Source organism: Podarcis vaucheri (assembly GCF_965113315.1).
Source record: "Podarcis vaucheri genome assembly, chromosome: 13".
NCBI lineage: Eukaryota > Metazoa > Chordata > Lepidosauria > Squamata > Lacertidae > Podarcis > Podarcis vaucheri.
Genome location: NC_138751.1, coordinates 17,813,457 through 17,832,747, shown reverse-complemented (window position 1 = coordinate 17,832,747; position 19,291 = coordinate 17,813,457). Strand labels below are relative to the sequence as shown.

At 47.9% G+C, this 19,291-nt stretch overlaps 3 protein-coding genes across 4 annotated transcripts in view; 1 reads left to right on the top strand and 2 right to left on the bottom strand.

Moving 5' to 3' along the window:
• Positions 1 to 514: 514 nt before the first annotated feature.
• On the bottom strand, positions 515 to 4,561 carry SLX1A (SLX1 homolog A, structure-specific endonuclease subunit). The gene is made up of 7 exons (XM_082195974.1): positions 4,041 to 4,561; positions 3,756 to 3,964; positions 3,248 to 3,299; positions 2,801 to 3,121; positions 1,538 to 1,671; positions 1,310 to 1,397; positions 515 to 818 (listed from the first exon to the last, which is right to left on the bottom strand). Exons 2-7 carry the CDS (start codon positions 3,926 to 3,928, stop codon positions 789 to 791), a joined length of 798 nt encoding a protein of 265 aa, XP_082052100.1. The 5' UTR covers positions 3,929 to 3,964; positions 4,041 to 4,561; the 3' UTR covers positions 515 to 788.
• A 670-nt stretch (positions 4,562 to 5,231) lies between these two features.
• On the top strand, positions 5,232 to 8,086 carry BOLA2B (bolA family member 2B). Its single transcript, XM_082195986.1, has 3 exons — positions 5,232 to 5,389; positions 6,132 to 6,229; positions 7,796 to 8,086. The coding sequence occupies exons 1-3, from the start codon at positions 5,315 to 5,317 to the stop codon at positions 7,896 to 7,898; spliced, it is 276 nt and encodes a 91-aa protein (XP_082052112.1). The 5' UTR covers positions 5,232 to 5,314; the 3' UTR covers positions 7,899 to 8,086.
• Positions 8,087 to 9,256: 1,170 nt separating this feature from the next.
• CORO1A (coronin 1A) overlaps positions 9,257 to 19,291 on the bottom strand; it is a 79,043-nt gene continuing 69,008 nt past the window's right edge. For both annotated transcript variants that reach the window (XM_082195959.1, XM_082195958.1), the window contains exons 3-11: positions 16,674 to 16,796; positions 15,374 to 15,503; positions 15,065 to 15,249; positions 13,680 to 13,799; positions 12,037 to 12,141; positions 11,574 to 11,719; positions 10,965 to 11,022; positions 10,220 to 10,435; positions 9,257 to 10,059 (exon numbers count right to left, since the gene is read on the bottom strand). In XM_082195959.1, the coding sequence (XP_082052085.1) occupies positions 9,955 to 10,059; positions 10,220 to 10,435; positions 10,965 to 11,022; positions 11,574 to 11,719; positions 12,037 to 12,141; positions 13,680 to 13,799; positions 15,065 to 15,249; positions 15,374 to 15,503; positions 16,674 to 16,796 (1,188 nt within the window). In that variant the 3' untranslated portion in view covers positions 9,257 to 9,954. The remainder of the gene's footprint in view (positions 10,060 to 10,219; positions 10,436 to 10,964; positions 11,023 to 11,573; positions 11,720 to 12,036; positions 12,142 to 13,679; positions 13,800 to 15,064; positions 15,250 to 15,373; positions 15,504 to 16,673; positions 16,797 to 19,291) is intronic.

Below are 19,291 nucleotides of genomic sequence, written 5' to 3'. Positions count from 1 at the left end.
AAAGAGAGGAAAAAACTCATGCAAATATGAAGTACAACTATTGCCTTAAGAACCTACTGTATTTTATGAATGGTCAAGAAACATGCCATTTCCTTGTTCTGTATGAGCAGCCAGTGCAATAGGCATGATATAAAATTGTCCTAATTTTGACCACATTCCAGGGCAGTAGTTGTGAGCCTGTTGTTGGACTCCGTCGGCCATCAGCCCCAGCCAGCATGGCCAAAGGGCAGAGATGGTGGGAGCTGTATTCCAGCAAAATGCGAAAGGCCACAGGTTCCACTCCACTACGGTTCTTTGGGTGCTTTTTCTTGCTCTTCTGGCCCCAATTTGCTCTGCTCTGCCCTTTCAATGTTTTGAATGCCAGTGGCAGAATTCCCACCATTGTCCCAGAGCACTGGAACATCCACTCTCCGTGCTTCCCAGCCAGGAAATCCTGGAGGATGGGAGCTTTCCATTCATCTTGCAAGTCTTGATTTCTCCCACCCCTGCTTTTCTTATTTCATAGACATCCTGCTGAATCCTTCAGTACTTTTATTTAATCATTTCACTTAGGAGAATTAATTATTTCACTTGTCAGTTGCATGATTCTGGGGCTGGGAGCTTAAAAGAGCCCAGATCCAGCCGGGGAAGAAGCAAGCACAGGAGCTGATTCAGGGCAGAGGAATAGGGCATGCTGGGACTTTCAGAAGGGTCACACAAAGTGTCGGAATTCCTGGGCACTCTTCCGCTGCCCTAAAGGACGAAAGGTCAGCCATGGACAGCTTTTGCAAAAGCACAGGACTCCTCCTTCACAGCTGCAGCTCATTAGTCCAGTGCTCCTGCGGCATAAAAGGAAGGAAATGGATTAACGTGCAAGGAACAACATAGCGGAGTGGAACAGGTGGGGCTTATGCCAGAGGTGATGTGACCAAATAAAGGAGGGAGAAATTAAGTAGCATAGGCAGGAGATTAACTTGATTGGAAGGAAAGGGAGCTGGTTGGAGGAGAAAGGCTTATACAGGACAGGGATGGGCTTGTACATCTATCTTAGGGTTTCCATATAGCCGGAATTTCCCGGACATAACCGGAATACTGCAGTCGGAAGCAGTGTCTGGGGGGAAATCGCTAAAATGCCTGGTAAAATCTGGACATATGGCGACCCACGTCAGCAGTGTCGTTCTTGGAGATTTTCCTTAAAAATAGCAGACACTTTAAAATGTCCAGATTTTTAACTGTTTGAAATATGGCAACCCTAATCTATCTGCTTGAACACAATATAGTTTCCAGCACAAACTAGTCAAATATAGAAATAGCACCTAGAGGCCTTTACCTGGGGGGAGGTGGGATCAGCTTCTAGGTTGCCGTAACAGCCTTTATGGTGACGAACCAGGTCCCCCCAGAGCACAAGATTCTTGCAGCTGGGGGAGAGGGGGAGAAAGCAGGATTTTCTCAGTGTGGTAGCTGGAGCAGGATAGGGCAGGCTCAGTGCCAGCATTTCAAATTCTGTCAGCTTGCTCCAACCTCTTAATTCTGCCGGTGCGCAAGAGGAGTTGCTTACCCCGGGCACTGCCCTTCGATTGGCAGGAAGTGAAGTGGCTCTTTCGCTAGGAAAGCCCGAGACAAACAAGTCATATGAGCAGCCATGGTGCAGCCAGGGTGGAAGCAGTGCAAGGGGATGTCATTGTCACCATCCTGCAGGGAAAAAAAGAAACCCAAAACACAGTCTTCAACTCCTTCTAGCTTAATCCCTACTCCAATAACAGACACAGGAGGAAACAGCACCAATTCCTGTCTCATAAAGGCATACAGCAATGGCTGTTTCCCCCCCTACTGTCAGAGGCAGGGTCCTCTGGGTATCACCTGCAGGGAATCACCAGGGAGGAGAGTAGTGCTGCTGCACTCAGGCCCTGCTTTTCGGCTTCCCAGAGGCATCTGGTTGGCCACTGTGAGAACAGGACTGGACCTTCGGCTTAATCTAGTAGGGCTTTTGCATTCTCCGACAGACTTCCAAGTTCCTATTGCCCCAAATTCAAATCTCCCCCAGATTATTTCAAAAATCTGGCAACGGACACTCATTCCATAGATCTCACCTCTCAAACCATCCAGGAATGCCGGCTTCCAGCCCTCATTCCCTGCCCCACTCACTCCAATCCATTCTCCTGCTAAAGGAGAGGCGGGGAACCTTTTCGGCCCTGATCTTTCTCTGTCCCCCTACCCCTGCGGCCCAACTTTGACAGGTGTCAGGAGCTGGAGTCAGGGGCGTGGCAGCAATAGAACATCTGGTGTCGATGAAGTTAACTCTTTATTCAAAAAACCCCCAAAACAATGCAGGCCTAGTGATTGATCACAGCAACTCTTCCCAGTAGGTCTTGCCTCAAGCAGGCAATTGTGAGGACTAAAGGTCCCTGCCTCCCCACCGCTCTCTAAGGCTTCTACCGCAGGTCCTTCCCCAGGAACCTGAGGCTCCTTGGTCTTGTCTCTCTTTGCTCCATCCTCTTCATTCCTCTCCATGTTCTGGGAGACCAGAAGAAAGGGGGAGACTCTCTGGCTTTTCAGCAGCCTCCCCCCAGTCCCCTCTGTTTCTGCGTCTGGACTGCTCTCTGCCACAGCCTCTTCCTGCTCACCAAGCCTTGTTCCCTCTTCAGCTTCCGACATCTCCCAGTCTGCTCCCTCTTCTCCCTCTGACCACTCACAGTCATCGCACCACCACTCCCTGGGCTCTGAGCCTTCTTCCCTTCCCCAGCTAATGCCACTCCTCTGCATCCAGCCAGTCCATGAAGACAGGTGGGTAGGATACCAAATATCCTAGACCCAGCATTACCTGGAATTTTTTCAGACAGATGCTGCAGCGTTTTGGAGTAGCCACATTCACCTCTGGAGCCTTCACCCCCTTGGTCTTGACAGCTCGGACCTGCCCAAAAGCCACCGGCATGTGTAGCGGAGGTTCCAGGCCTGCAGGGAAGTCCCTGCAATATTCCTGCTTGAGCCAGCGAATGGTGAGGGGCAGACGGCACCAAGGAGCAGTTTGGAGCATGTGGGCTAAGACACGCAGGTGGAAGTCAAACTGGCGCTCCCGCGAAGTGCGGTGGGTCACGTGAGTGAGGCGGCGGGAGGAGTGTGGATGCTGCCAAGCCCACTCAAACTGCGTGGGGGAGAGAGGAAATCAAAGGAGATTGCTTAGGTGTGTGTGGGACTAGCAGTTGTGGGGAAAGGAACCCCACTGCTAAAAAGGAAAAGGAAGGTGAGCGTAAATTGAGAAGGGCCTTACCCGCAGAGCAGCCACATCAGAAGGGAAACCGTGGATGATCAGCACCATGTCCCTGAAAGGAGAAAGGAAGGATAATTCGATTTCCCAGCATGCACAGCCTAGAAGTCTAGTTCCCTGTATGCACTGAAGTCTCCTCAGAATGGTTGGCCTAGAAATTGGGCATACTTAGATGGAAGACATAGACAGAAAAAGGAAATTTGAAAGTCATAGCTCAGTAGTAGAATATGTGCTTTACAGGCAGAAAATCCCAAGTTCAATTTCTGATATGTCGAGTTAAGGCTGGCCAGGGAAAGCCCCCCTCCATTCACTAAGTATAAACCCTGGAGAGGTGCGGCCAGTCAGTGGTCGACAACTACTGAGCTGAATAGGCCAAAGGTCTGACTTGGAATAACCATAGCTGTCAACTTTCCCCTGTTTTTAAGGGACATTCCCTTATTCCGAATAGGATTCATCGCAAGAAAAGGGAAAAGTTGACAGCTATGGGAATAACACGGCTGCTATGCATTACCAAGGACCACGGCCGCTCGTCTTCCAAGCCCCACCGCGTCGCTTCCCGCCGTTGTGCTGATTGATGCGTCGCTCGGGATTGACAGTGAAGCCGACGTAGACTCGGCCATGGTAACGAGGGTTGGTGCAGTACAGAAGGTAGACCCCAAAGAAGTTGCACACTTCCACCACCATGGCGACCGCCGAGGGCTCAGGCACGTCCAAGGAGACCTACAAGGAAGGAGAAAGCAAGCGTTAGGCGAAGAGTCCCGCTCTCTTCTAGCGGTACCTGTTGTTCCTCTCTCACCTCAGCCCTTCCTTTGCTCCGACGCCTTCCCGTTTTCCACGCCGCTCAGCATAGGGCTGCTGCCTCTTCTCCTGGCAGGGCTTCTTTTCAAGAGATGCGTGCAGGGCAGAAATCCAGCATCACTGCCTCTCCATGGAGGGGAGACTTGGACATGTTGGGCTGCTGCTTGTCAACACAGTTCTTGGAGGAAGAGCGGCCCGGCCAGGGTTCTTTATTGCCATAGAAGGGAGAGCTGCACCTATTGAACCTCTGCCTGCCACGCAGCGATACCGGAATATAGCTCTTGCTTTCGCATTTCCCATCATGCCCTGCGCCTTTCAAACAGAGGCCCCTCCCTTTCCCATCATGCTCCGCCTGAGCCTATCCGCAGTTTCCCATCATGCCCCGCACCCCACTTTTCTGTCCCCATCTCGGTCCGCTTGCTACCCGTCAACCTTCCACCTTAGCTCCGGCTAACCGTTTCTTTTGAGTTCGGCCTCGTTTGCATTCTATTGGCTGCGGCGAAGACGTGCCCCGCCCACGTGGGCAACCTCCCGCGAGAGGAGCGGGTGACGTCACGGGGAGTGCAGGGAGCATAGACTTATTAAGAAAATCTTTTAAGAGATCTAATCGGAACTAGTGTCAAAGAGTAGCCGAAAACATTTTTTTAAAGTCTATAATTCTGCCTAAAGGCGCTTTTTCTTCATTTTCATCTTTAAGCTGTTTAACAGGGTTGTACTAAGATATATCTTTGTTTACATTTGAGAATATGGCTTGCAACAATTACAAAAAAAAACAATAAACACTCAGATAAACGTTTCTGAATATTTTAACGAAGCGGTGTCAAACATGGAGGCGGTTTTATATGTCTCTAGTTCATTCCTCTGCACATCTACACAGAAGTAAGCCCCAATTAGTTCAATACGTCTTAGTCACAGGCATTAGGATTGCAGCCTAAGCCTGCGATAGGCTCAAGGTGATGTCACTCTAGTCCTTATTTCTTCTCTTTGGTAAAGTAATAATAATGATAATGATAATAATATCGATATATACTTTGCATTCAAATTTAGAAGAGAAAGTTAATTCAATTTCCCCCCAAAAGACTGCGGCGGTGGGGCAGCTCTAATTTATTATTTCTCTACGGTAAAATAAATTACGCGGAAGTGATGCAGGCACGCACGACTTTAGGTCGATGTGATTGGTTAGAGGAGACCAGGGGCGGATGTGACGTGTGCCATAGGCGGAAGTGGGGCGTTTGGGGGTTCTCTTTCATCTCGGGCGCTTCCCTGGGCAGGATGGAGGCGTCTGGCGCTCTCAGCGTGGAGGCCTTGCGGGAGCGGCTGCTCCAGGGGCTCGAGGCCGAGCATGTGGTAAGCGGGGCAGCCCCCCAGGGACCTTTGACCCGCCCCTCTTTCTCTGAAAAAGAAGCCGCCGCTTCCTTTGTTGGAAGAGCCATTCTGTCTCCTTTCCCTGCGTGGCTCCTGGACGCTCTTTACTCTCTCACAGCGCCAGCCTGGTCCAGGTTTGCTCGGAAGGAAGGGCTGCTGTGTTTAGTGAGCTTACTCAGAGGAAAGTGTGCACAGAAATATAGCCTCACACTAGTTAGGTGTCAGCTGCAAATCTTGGCAATTAAAATATTGGGAGCTCAACTGAGGAGTGCAAGGAAAGAGATAAGTAATGCATCTGATAGATATTAAATTTTGTCTAAAATGAGATCAAACCAGAATGACTATCACCTATATTCTAGGACCCGTGGGACGCCTTTTAGCATTGTCATAAGCGTGTCTGCTATTCCTAAGTGTTCCACTGAGCTTGCTGGGATTTACTTTCTATAATTGTACCTTGGATTGCACCCTTGTCCAGCTTTGTGTGGTTCTGTAGTAAGATTAATAGAAGTGGGTGTACCCTTCTTAGTAGGGAGTTGACCATCACTGTTTCTGTTGTACGGCTTGGTACGCATTATGCACAGACCTTGGTGCTTGACTTGGCTTGCTTTGTATTTTCATGACACACAAGTCGTGAAATGAATTTGCAGAGGGGTGGGGGGTGGCCTGCGTTGACTCCTCTTCTAAACTCTGTATAATCAACCTTTTCCTCATCCCATTACACAAGGAGGTGGAAGACACAACCCCTGGACGCTGTGCCACAAGCTTCAAAGTCCTGGTAGTTTCCCCACGATTCCGAGGAAAAGCCCTGTTGCAGCGGCATCGGTAAGTAGAGAGAGAATGAGTTAGAACAGCTAGGGGGACTCTCTTCTCCTCTCACTGGTTGGCAGTGTCTCTTTAAAAACTCAGATTCTTGAGTCAAAAGACTCCGAAATAAAGTATTCTTTGTATCTTTCACCCGCTCTTATCAGTGCTTCAGCTTCATGTGCTGTTCCTTACCCAGCAACTTCTCCCTTCCATGATTGTTTCATTCTTGCATTTACTTACATTTCTATCCCACCATTGCTACAGGGACCTCAGGGTGGATCGCATGCCCCCTGCCTGATTTTACCTTCACAGCAGCCATGTGAAGGAGGGTTAGGTTGAGAGTGACTGGCCCAAGGTCATTCCGTGAGCTTCATGACACAGCAGATGTTTGAATCTGGGTCTTCTCCTAGTCCAGTGATGGCCAAACTTGGCCCTCCAGCTGTTTTTGGACTACAACTCCCATCACCCCTAGCTAACAGAACTAGTGGTCAGGGATTATGGGAATTGTAGTTCCAAAACAACTGGAGGACCAAGTTTGGCCATCACTGGACTAGTCCAACACTGTTAGCTCTTACACCAGGCTCATTAGACCCCTGTCTAAATTACTTAACACACTGCACTTTTACAAAATTCCATTGCATTCACAATTAATTATGTATATCTCAAAAACACACTCACTGACATTATCTGTATCCTTGGAATTTATTAAATTGATGTTCTGATTTTTCATTAATGTGATCAAAGTGTCTAAATCAATGCTGCCTATAGTTTAATTATGTTAAACCAAATAGCACTTTATAAATATGCAAGACTCAGGAAATGTTTTACAAACTTTGTCCATAAAAACATGGTCAGTGATTATTTTCTGGAAAACTTGGAATCAATAAAATGCCTTAAATAGAGGGGGCTCTTATCTGGAGTTAGCCATTTGAGTTGTATTTAATAAACAAAACTAAATATGCATGTCATGTTAGGCTTACATGTGGTATAGTTGTCTCTTCCAAAAGCACTTAAATGATTGTGTGGATTATTGATCCCCCCCCCCAGTGTTGCTTGAATGTTTTATTCAAACAGACTGAAAGCTTTACGTGTAAATTTTATTTATTGGAGTACTTGTAAATGTTCAGACATAACAATTCAATAGCATAGACTTCCCTTACATTGTTTAATTTTTAGGGGTGGGGGAAATGAAGGCACTGAAAACTAACATACTAACAGCCCAAAGTGCTGCATATTAGATACAGATGTTTCATTGTATAGTGGTATGAAAAAGTTAATTACGACTTTGAAGCCAACCAATTTGACTGGTATTGTACGGATTCCCCACATTACTAATCACATCTGCAGCCATTCATTTTTGGAAATGTCAAAAATTTTCACAGAGAAGAGTGGAGAAACAGTTTCCGCACCACACCATTGACTTCTTGAATTAATCGGTTTGATTGTGTGCGTTAGAAGTTGTTGCTGGTAGCTAAAAATGGCCAGAGTGGTATTTTTAAAAATTACATTACTAAGATGCAGTCTAGAAGCAAGAATGCCCTTGGATTTCTGCCTATTTCCATCTCCTCTCCCCACCTTCCCTAGGCTGGTCAATGAAGTCTTAGTGGAGGAGTTGAAGCACATTCATGCCTTTGAGCAGAGAACGCTAACGCCAGAGCAGTGGGCGAAAGAACAAGAAGCTAAGTGAGAGAGGAGCTCCTCTGCCCTGGGAAAGAAGGTGGCGGCAGCCCGGAGACCAAAACAAACCCCCAAGGGAATGGGAGAGGCAGCTGTGGAGCAAACATATGCAGGCGTGGGACCCACCCAGGTCTCCCCAGTGGGAATACTAGGAGGACTTGGAAGAGCATGTAGCAGAAAATAAAATGTAAAACCAGTTTCCCTTGTGTGTTATATTAATCATTCCTACCTGTTGGACTCTGCTCTGAGCATCTCTGAAGCCAAATTATCTAAACAAGGATAGGGAACCTGTGACCCTCCAGGTGTTGCTGGATTACAGATCCCATCATCCCTGACCATTGGACATTCTGGCAGGAGCTGATGGGAGTTGGAGTTCAGCAACATGGAGGCTCATAGGTTTTCCACTCCTGCTTTGACAATACCTTCCCATCCTGCGTGTTTCAGATTTTTAGGAGGGGGGGAAGAAGGGGGGGCAAAGGGAATGGGGCACCAAGTGATTTTTTCCCTTTACCTATAGGTGAAAAGGTTCCAGCTACATTTTTTTAGCAAGTGTGCAAACTAACACTTTGTTTTTGTTGGTAGGAGATCATTGCTTGATCTCTTCTCTTTCTTTCTCTCCCACCCACCTGCCATTGATTGTTAAAAGAAGTCTTGGCCCTTAAAGAAGCGGTAAATGAGGTGGGATTGTTCTTGCAAATACAGAGTAAGATTTTAAAGTCCCAGGAGATAGAAGGTACCTCAAGGGTCATCTAGTCCAACCCCCTGCAATGCAGGGATCTTTTGCTCAGCCTCACAACCCTGAGATGAAGAGTCTCATGCTCTACTGACTGAGCTAGGGAGACAGAGAGAGGAGGGCAGCTGGGTGTAAAACAGTGGTTCCCAAACTTTCCCGACCACTTGAAAATTGCTGAGGCTCTTGGTGGACCACTTAATGAAATCTCCACCTGTTGTAGCAATTGTAATGTGTTGTGCTAGGGACTGCAGTTTGGGAACAGCTCTTATGCTGCCCTCTAGTGGTTAAACAAAACAGCTGTAGAAATACGGCTTGGTGTGACTGGCTACTGTATGTACTCCTATGACAAAAAATGGGAATAGTAGGGTTTTGATTGTGTTTGCTGTCCTCTGGGTGCTTAAAAGATGAGCTTGTATTATCTGATTGCATCCTGGACTGAGGGGACGGGGAGGTCAGGCCACTTGGTATTATTAATTTCTAGCCTACCTTTCTGGAGGAGGTCTCTGTGATGTTTAAGAAGAGGTTAAAAATAAGTACTAGGCAAACCCCACTAGTACTGCCGCACAATACAAGAAAACTTGATTGATCGTCGTGAGTTTTGACTAATATTCATATAAACTTGCATATGACAATACTTCTAAAGAAACAAGCGTACTTTATTAGGTAATGCACACTTGCGGTTGTTGCAGCATACATCTTAAAAAGATATTTCCCTTCTCACACCTAGGAGGGAATGTGTCTTCTAAGAGAGCCCTTGCTACCTGCTTTTTAAAAAGAAGTACTTACTCACCCCATCCCCTGCAAGTTGCTGGCCAATAGAAACGTACCCCGGCCTAGTTAACCAAAATGTTCAACTGATGGTCAGTGAAACATTGCAGCCCTGGTTAAAACGTGAGACAGAACCACTGCAGGAAGATGGTCCTACAGCACTTCTACAAAAATCCTGAAGGTGGGTAAAGTTTTCTCAGGGGAGGCAGCAACATGGAGGCGCTGCCATGCATCTAATCTGGGAGCTGGGAGGCAATGCGGAGAAGGACGCCAGCAGGTGGTGGGGCAGAGGCGAGTGGCGTGCAAGAACTTGGCAAGAGGGTGAGCTTAGTGCTGCCCAGGCAGAATCAAGGCAGCAGTTGGAACCTGGCTAGCCAAAAGCAAAGCCCATTTGGAGCTGGCAGGCTGACTTTCTGCCCTGAGTTTGGGGGTGGGTGGTGCTTAATAATGCCCTGAGGATCCACCCATTTAAAAAACTGAAGGGTTTAAAAAAGACCAATGAAACAAAGTCCAGTATGACCGATGGAGAACAGCTATTGGTTGGGTGGCAGTGGAAGGGCAGGTGCTACTTCTTCACAATCTGCTCCAGCTCTGAGATGCGCCGTTCCTGTTCTGAGACAGTGGCTTGAAGCCGCTTCAGGTCCTCCGAGAGCTGCTCCAGAGCTGGACTCTGTGGGAAAACACAAGGCAAGCTTCAGTTCTGACCCACAGCAACCGGTTCTTCCAGCTCTGACTCTGCCCCTTATTCTGATGACCCTCGGCCCAGACCCACTGGGCTCTGCTCTGGTGGCGGCCCATAATCTAGATCTTGGGCTCTCTCCCTTTCTTACCCCTGGCACTGTCCCTTCGTGGGAATGTTGGCTTCTTTTGGGCCCTTGAAGGAGGGTCTGGTTGACCTTGAACTCTCTGGTCTTCTGGGGCGTGTAGCCGTCCTTGAGGGAGATGAGAATGGGGCTGGCGTTCTTCCCCGACAGCCACTCTTGGGAGGTCAGGGCAGCATCTGGGCCAGCCGTGTCAGGATACAGGTCCTCTTGGAACAAGTCTGACTGCAGAGAAGGCACACAGAGACACAGGCTGAACAGAAGAGGCCGATAGATCTAAAAGGGACCTCCCACTCTGTTATTGGGAAAAGAAAGCAGCCATTCCTCTCCCTCAGGGGGACGACTCCTGGGCCTCGGTCCACCCTTCTGTCAAGGATTTCCTGAAAAGGTCCCTCCAAAATTCATTTATTTTTATTTATTTCATGGCATTTACATACCGCTTGAAAGAAAAAGGGGGAAAAAAACCCAAAGTGGTTTATGAAAAGTTGAGAACAACAAATCCAAACTCTATGTCAAGAGGGTAAAATGGATGCCTCAATTACATAGAACAAGGCTAGAGAATTATTTAGGGGCCACATTCCCTTCTGGGAAGCCTTTGAAGAGCCACATGTTAGAGGGGGGAGGGGTCAGAGACAAAAGTGGGTGGAGCAATAAATGCAAATTTTGCCTTTTAACAGAAGTTGAGTTTCTGCAAAGACACACTGTGGATCTCCCCATCCTCCACGATTTACAGAACCCGGGAATCTCAGCTTACCTTCCGAGGCACAGTCATTGCAATGGGTTCACATTTCCTCTCGTGGAGCTTGTAAAACCTGGGAGAGGCAAGAAACACTTCTAGTAAGGATAAGCCTTGGAGGGGAGGGAGACGAATGCCCCTAAACTAAAGCCAAAGAATCCGAGATGTTTTGTTTTTGCCTTGATACAGGGAGGCAGGGCGGTGCAGTGGTTAGAGAAGCATTGACCCAACATGGTACTGGCTGGGCTGATGGGAGTTGTAGTCCTAAACATCTGGAGGGAGGGTGGATTGGTGTTTCAGACCAGGACTAGCAAAATGAGGGTTCAAATCCCCACCCAACTACGAAGCTCACTGGGCCCGTTACTATTTCTTAGCCCAGGAATGGATAACCTGTGTCCCTGTGGATGTTGCTGGACTCCAGCTCCCATCAGCCCCAAGCCAGCATGGCCGATGGTCAGGGGTGATGGGAGTGGCAGTCCATCAACAAATAGAAGCCAACAGGGCAGCTAAGTTTACCTGGCAGGGGTGCTGGGGGAATAAATTGAGGCAGGAAGAAAGGGACCGGGCATGCCCTCCTTTGGGTGCGGGGTGGGAAGGGGAAGAAACATGAAAGCGTTCACAAAATACCTGGCAATCTCGCATTTGCTGACATCCAAGCCTCGCTTGGGCATCCAGCCTCCTCCTCGCTGCGACTCCTTGGAGGTGAACATGGATAAGTAGTGCACAAAGGGCGCCTCTCCCGTGAGCTCAAAGTAACGGATGCTGCTGTCTCCCTGCAACAACGCAGGTAAATACAAGTGTTTGATTCATCCTCATCATTCCAGAGCTTTCCCAACTGTAAAAACCCCTTTTCCTCACTGTGAGCTGAGATGCACTTCTAACAATTCCAATGAAGGATGCGAAATTCTGCCCTCTCTTCAGAAGAAGTTTCTGTTCCCCTCGTCCTCTCTTGAATTGTCAGTTTCAAGCTCTCCCCTGCTCTCTTCCCTCAGATCACCACAACCCCCTCGATTAGCATCACAGAAATCGTGAACAGCTCCTCCGGAGTTCTGCTTCTAAAAACCGCCAGCCCCATCCATCCAGGACTCACCTTGCCGGTCAGGTAAACCACGTTGGTGTCTGGATCATAGTAAGGCAGAAGGACTCCGCTGCTTGTGTCTAGCTCCTGGAGGGTTAATGGCTCCTCAGGTTTCCTCTACAGAGTAAAAGTGAGATAGCAAGTTAAATTTAAGTGGGTGGGACTGAGAGTCCAAAGAGGAAGAGAGACTAGAAATCCCAAGTTGAAGGCAATTCTGCTTATGCAGGAGAAGCATATATTTTCATGTGGTAGGTATCCCCATCGCAGGAAGAAGGGGTTCTCGAACCACAAAACATGGGGTTTTATCTAGCAAGGCTCTACTCACTGAGATTAAGGGACATACGTTAGCCACCTGTATTAACTTCGGTAGGCCTACACTGAGGAGGACTAGATTGGAGATGGTTGCAGGCTCATAGCACAGTAGCCAAGAGACTCAGGGCTTTTTCCCAGCCAGAACTCAGTTCCAGCACCTCTCAGGTGGGTGCCATTGCCATTATAAGAGAATAAGCATTCATGATGGACTTTTTGGACCTGAGCGGAAGAATCCACGAACAGAAAGAGGAGTACCAAGAAGAATGGAAGAAATTTAAGGATTATTTAGTAAAATGTTCTAAGATAATATAAGTAGCACTATCTGTGAGTACCAAATTGGATTAGGAGTTAACTGTTTTAAATTGCATAATGCTATGGATAGAATAGGATAAGAAAGAAAGATGTTAATTGACTAAGTTAATTTCATTGGAAATTAGTATTGGAAAACTGCTACAATGAGTCATATGGAAACTCAGCTAGAGGGATTTGAGGAAGTCATCTAACAATGGTAACAAAATGGGATTATAATAAGTTAGGATTAATGTTTGTATATTTTTTATATTGTAATGTTTTTTGTTTTTTTGTTGTTGTTTATGTTTGCTATAAATTTGGAAAATCAATAAAAAAATTGAAAAAAGAAAGAAAGAAAACAGAATAAGCATTCATGGTGAGTTCCAGCACTTCTTTTTCCAGAAAAATAGCACTGAAGAGACTGAACTCTGAATTAGGAGACCACATTTCCAGCAGAAGAATGCAGTTTTAGGTGAGCAGCCTCAGTACCAACACTCAGTCTGTAATGTGGGCATAACAGCTGGTCTGTTTTACAGAGATTTTTGTCAGAACCGCTGACAAAATGAAGGGGAACTACATGCTTCATGAGCAAACAAAAGTGGAAAATAAATGCTACGTTATTCAAAAATCTTGTTCAAAAGAAAGTTAATGAGCAATATCTAGAGTACCTGTGATAACACACACAATTCCCCCAATCGTGTGTGTATGTGTGTATCTGAGTGCTAATTTGTCACTGCATCTGCAGGGACTGACGTCAACGAAAGCTTAAAGGCTGTTAGTAGCCTTAAGGTGCCACAAGACACCTCGTCGTTTTCACTGCAACAAACCAACATGCCTACTACTCTTTTGGAACCTGAAATGTGTACTACTTGTCTTTCAAAAGGTTTTCTTTGTTTAATTATGTAGAGGAGGAGGGCACAGGTGCCCCAACAATATATATCCTTTTATTAGCAAGCCTCCCTTGAAGTAGGGGTGGGTTTCCCCTTCTCCAGTATGGCAACGAAAGGTACATATCCTGACAATCGGAGAGGACAACCCTCCTTTCTTCTCACCAGGTCCCACAGCGCCACTTGACGCTCACTCATGCGGCTGAAGCCCGTTGTGAAGAGCTTTCCATCGTTCACAGTAATCGCCCGGACAGGACGTGAGCCCTCGTGGGGGCGGGGTAGTTCCTGTGGTGGGAAGAAGAGGCAGGAGGAAGCATCAGAGACAGCCAAGACTTTAGCCACACCTATTCCAGGTAGGCTCCGCCCACAGCTATAAAGTGCCACTCGCTAGGGAGACAGGCTGCATTTCCTCCCCACCATGCCTGATGGGTGTCCCTTGCTCACAGCTTTACGGATTCAGGACTCTCCAGTTAAATGGGTTGGCACCAGATACCCGATGAAGCATCTCACCCAGTTTAATAAATTTATGGTCATGGAAGATGTTGCAACAGCTGCAATCCAAGATTGTTTTGTTTTTCCCCTCTCTTAAAGCACGAGGCAGAGTCGTGGGTGATGTTTCTATAGGTGGCCAATAAGCTTTGACAAAGTGGAGCATTCCATGCCCACTGAGAATGCTCAGTCCTAATTACACTACCTGGGACAGGGGAGTCTTTCGGATGTATTTCCGTAAAGGTGGTTTTTTTTGTACTTCTGCAAACATCCACCCCCCCCCCACTACTGCAAGCTCCCTCTTATGCATGGGTGGTGCTGTTGGAGTGGCATTGGAAAATTAAGATCACTGTAAGTATTATATATGATATTGCAGGGGGTTAGACTAATATTGATTTACCGTATTGGCCTGAATATAAACCTCACTTTCCCCCCAAATTCTAACCATGAAAAGTTAAAGTGCAACTTAAATTCACGACCTTTTACGATATTGCTGCTGAAACAGACATACAGTAAAACGGAATGGGTATGAGTGCCTGCGGAATTTTAAGGGAGCAGCTTATATTTGGGGCAATACGGTATTATTATTTAGCTTGTATCGACTGTATTTGTTATCACCTCTTTTTAGAAAATTCAATAAAAAGCTGTTAACAAGAAAAAATGTATTCTGTGTGGGAGTTAAGAACGAAGCCTGCATATAAGCCAGGCTTCCTCAAACTTGGCCCTCCAGATGTTTTGAGACTACAATTCCCATCATCCCTGACCACTGGTCCTTCTAGCTAGGGATCATGGGAGGCCAAAAACATCTGGAGGGCCGAGTGTGAGGAAGCCTGATATAAGCTGTGGGACCTCTGGTTCCCAAATCAAGCAACAGGGGGGCAGCCAACTTCATCTGGCCCTGCCTTGTGGGATTCTGCTGTTGGCAGATCAAATGCTGGGATGGAGGGTCCTTTACCTTGTTTTAGTTAGGGAATTATTTCCTTGGTCTGGTATACTGATCTAGATTTGCCCCTCCTGCTGCCACAGGACACAGACTTCCGCAGTTTGCAGTTCATACTTACATTGGCAACGGCGCCTCCCGCTCGCGGGTCAAACACCCGAACGCGTTTGTCCCGGCAGGCCGTGCACAGCAGCGACCCGTCCTGGTTCCAGGCCGCGCTGTAGATGGCATCTGGGTGCATCTCGTCCATGGAGAGGGCTGCCTGCCCGACCCCCACGTCCCAGACCGTCACTGCATTGTCACAGCCTGCAAAAGAGAGCAAGGCCACCGATAACAAAGGACCGGCAACGGAAGGGAGAGAGGGTTGCATGCCAGCTGGATTGCGAGTGCGGCGCCTCCGTGAGCCCGCCATGCACCTGCCGCTCATTACCTGCGCTCAGCAGGAGGTTCTGTGCCGTCGGGTGCCACGTGACAATCCCCACCCGCTTGGAGTGGCCTTCGAGGGTCACCAGAGGATCGCTCAAGGACCTCACGAGGCCGGCTTCAGGCACTGCCCAGACCTGAAAGCAAGGCACCAAAGAGAATGGAGGACATCGGGAGCAAGAGGCAACCTCCTTCCTCGCTCCCAGCCATGCCTAGCCCATACCTGCAGGGGCAGCCAGACCCATAAGCAAACCAGGAAATGGCCCGTTGGGGGCTATATGTTTGCCAGTGGGTGTCATCTGGGTGAGAACCCCCCCCCCAGGGTGTCGGAGAAGCTGTTAAGGCGCGCTCCTTGAATTATTGCACTGTGCTATTCCCTGTGAGGTTCTGCAGGGCGCTACTCAGATCGCTATTTATTTGGGCTTGCAGGGGATGGGAATAAATACTAATAAGGGGGACAGTCCTTCTCACCTACCAGATGAATTCTTTTCTAGGTGACCTTTGGGTTACGTTTGGGTTGTTTTCAACTTTCACTTGGGGAGCAGCCGCTGAAATCAATGGATCTAACTTGTTGATGGACATTTACGGATCCATTCATTTCAATGGGTCTACTATGAGTAAAAGTTAGTTGAAGACAACCCTTTATCTCCCCCTTGAAGATCCGCCCCCTTGACTTTTGGAACCCTTTCATGGATAGTTGGCTATAAGGTAAAGGACCCCTGGATGGTTAAGTCCAGTCAAGGGCGACTATGGGGTTGTGACGCTCATCTCGCTTCAGGCCGAGGGAGCCGACGTCTGTCCACAGACAGCTTTCTGGGTCATGTGGCCAGCATGACTAAACCGCTTCTGGTGCAATGGAACACCGTGACGGAAACCAGAACACACGGAAACGCCGTTTACCTTCCCGCCGGAGCGGTACCTATTTATCTACTTGCACTGGCGTGCTTTCGAACTGCTAGGTTGGCAGGAGCTGGGACCGAGCAACGGAAGCTCACCCCATCACTGGGATTCGAACCGCTGACCTTTTGATCAGCAAGCCTAAGGCTCAGTGGTTTAGACCACAGTGCCACCCGCTTCCCTGGAGTGACAAAGGGGAGGGCAAAAAAACAACAACCCCTCAACCTGCACAGGTTCCATCAAGCACTGCCCACCAGTGCCCCTGTCTGGAAGCACCCTAAGCTCCTCCCCCAACATCTCCCTCTAAGCCCCACCCACTTGTCTCCTTCCACCCTGCTCTTGGCAAATGAGCCCTGCTCCTACCTTCCCCCACCCCCATCCCTTTCCCCCATCCAGTTGCTCCCACTCACCATAACGCTGCAATCCTCAGACCCACTGGCAATGATGTGGTCGTTGTGGGGGCACCACTCTACATCCAGCACGGGGGCTGTGTGACCCGAGACCACCGGGGCCGCCTTATCCAGGCGGCCAGTCTGCAAAAGAGGAGGGGAGAGAGGGCCAAGTGAGTTTGACTGGATCTACTTCAGGGTGAAAAGGCCAATACTTCATTTAAATCTCTTACTTATTTGCTAGCAGCTAGACTTGTGATAAGCCTGGCTTTGGGGGGAAACTTGAAAGGGGCACCCATATCTAATTGACTTAATAGAGTTTGGCAGCTGGCCCCAGTAGAGAAAGTGGCCGACAAAGAGATTGAGACATAAAAGACTCATTTACAACGGAAGGGCCCTGTTCTTCTGATTACATAAATAATAAAAACAGCCCTGAACTTTTGCAGACATCCAGATTTTCGGGGGGGGGGGGTTGTCCCAGGTCAGTAGTTCTCAAAGGGTGTGGCAAGAGAGGATGGCAAATGTGGCAGGAAGATTCAAGGAGAATCAAAGAAACTTTTAAACAATTCGGTAATATAGTATATTCAGTAATATAGTATAGTATAGCCAGGGCCAGATTTAGGTTTGATGAGGCCCTAAGCTACTGAAGGTAATGGGGCCCTTTATCTGTCCAGCTGTCCTTTGTCAACAAATTGTCGCTGTTTTTGTGTTGAATATATGCTATATGGTAATTTATGGACCTAATAGGTATCTAATGCCATTTGCTGTATGTAGGTATTGTTTTATTTGGTTTTTTTATCTTATATTTTGGAAATGTACATCCAGTTTCCCCCCCCCTTTAATTTTTTTGGGAGGCCCCAAGAGAGTAGGGTCCTAAGCTATAGCTTGTTTAGCTTATACGTAAATCCGGCACTGAGTATAGCATCAAAATGATTTTTTTTGGAATATACAACCAGAAACAGTATCAAATTTGGTGCTGCTAATACAGCCATTTGACTTCACCCTGAGAGGCACACTCCATTGTTTCTCGAGAGAGACAGGTGCCAAGAACAGCTAGGAGTTGTATTTCTCACTAATAAAAAATTCGTTGCGACACTGAAAGTGTGGCCCAAAAAGTTGGAGAACCAATTAATTCACAAGACAGTTAAAATCCCACAAATGAACGGTGTTTCTTTCCAGTGCCTCTCAATGAAACTAAAGCACTGTCTCCCCCTCTGGTTATGGGCCTGCAATAAACCACCTTACACAAAGTACCTGGCAGGTACCAGCCTTCTCCACCCCCCCCATCTCCATCCCTGTTATAGACATGTAGGAGATTCCACCAAACATGCAAAGGTTTGGAAATCCAGAAGCAGCTCGCCCCAACACAAGTATCTATAACGGCAAGGAAGAAGTAGGAGTCCGAGACTCCAAAGTTCCCCCAGTGCTGACTTGCCAGCATAGTTCCCCCTTCTTCCTGGCAGTTCTTGGCTGCCTTCCCTGACTTAACAGCAGGCAGAAATTGTTCTCAACTGCTTTCCAGTGTTGGCAGATGGCACAGGTTCAAGTTTCAAGCAGAGTTGGGGAGGCATTCCAGGTAAGGCCCCAACTCTGATGGAACTCATTCCAGTGGTGGCTCTCCAGTCCAGATCAGGGATTCTCAGACTTTAGAGCCGAGATGTGGAACCCGGTGGCCCTCTTGACAACTCTGGACTACAATTCCCATCATCCCTGGCAACTTGCCATGCTGACTGGGACTGATGGGAGTTGGAGTTCCATAACACCTGGGGCAGGACCTAGGTTCCCCTTCCCCTGCTTGTAGAGATGAAGCGTATTACATTATGAAGATTAAGCATATTACTTTTCTGCCATGATGCAGTGCTCGCTCCAGAATTCTGAGGGGTGAGATTTGGCCGCTGCCCAATCACTTGCCCTCTCCTTGCAGGCCAAAAGGCACACCTGTTCCTCAGAACAGGCTTCCACAAGCTGGCGCCTTCCAGACATTTTGGACCATACTTCCCATCAGTCCCAGCTGTGGAACAAACAGGCAAGGCAAGTGGAAGATGCAGTTGGATCTCCTCACTCTTGGAGCGGGGCAGATGAGGGCCAGGGGGGTCTGGGGGTCCACAGCAGTGGCGACCCCTGACACTGGCCCCACCCTGAAATATTTTTTGCAGGAGTGCAATCCCTTTTCAAAAAGCTTAGGAGCCAACAAGACTGCTTCTCTTAAAACCTATCTTCATTTAAAGTTTTAAGGCTTTTATCTTCGGGGTTTGTTTTTTAATGGTGATAGTTTGCTTTTAAATGGTTTGTGGGTTTTAGCTGCGTTTCGTGTACAATTTCATCTGAACACTGCTTGGAGAGCTCTTTGATCAAACACTTTATAAATCTTCTGAAGAAATAAGCTTTTTGCCCCAGGAGCCAGCTAAGAGGCGAGGCGATGGCAGCAGGCCAAGTGCCGGTTGTCAGGCCCTGTCCGAAGTGCCAGTGGCTAACTGGGTGGCTGGATTTTTGCAACCCTCCTTGCCAAGTTCTCCTTTCTACTACTTTGCCACCCACCCCGCTTTGATACTTCCCTTCCTTCTTCAGCTCCTTTGCGCAAAAACAGAGAGGCATTTGCCACCAATTCTCCTCCCCCAAAACCACACAGCTCCACTTCC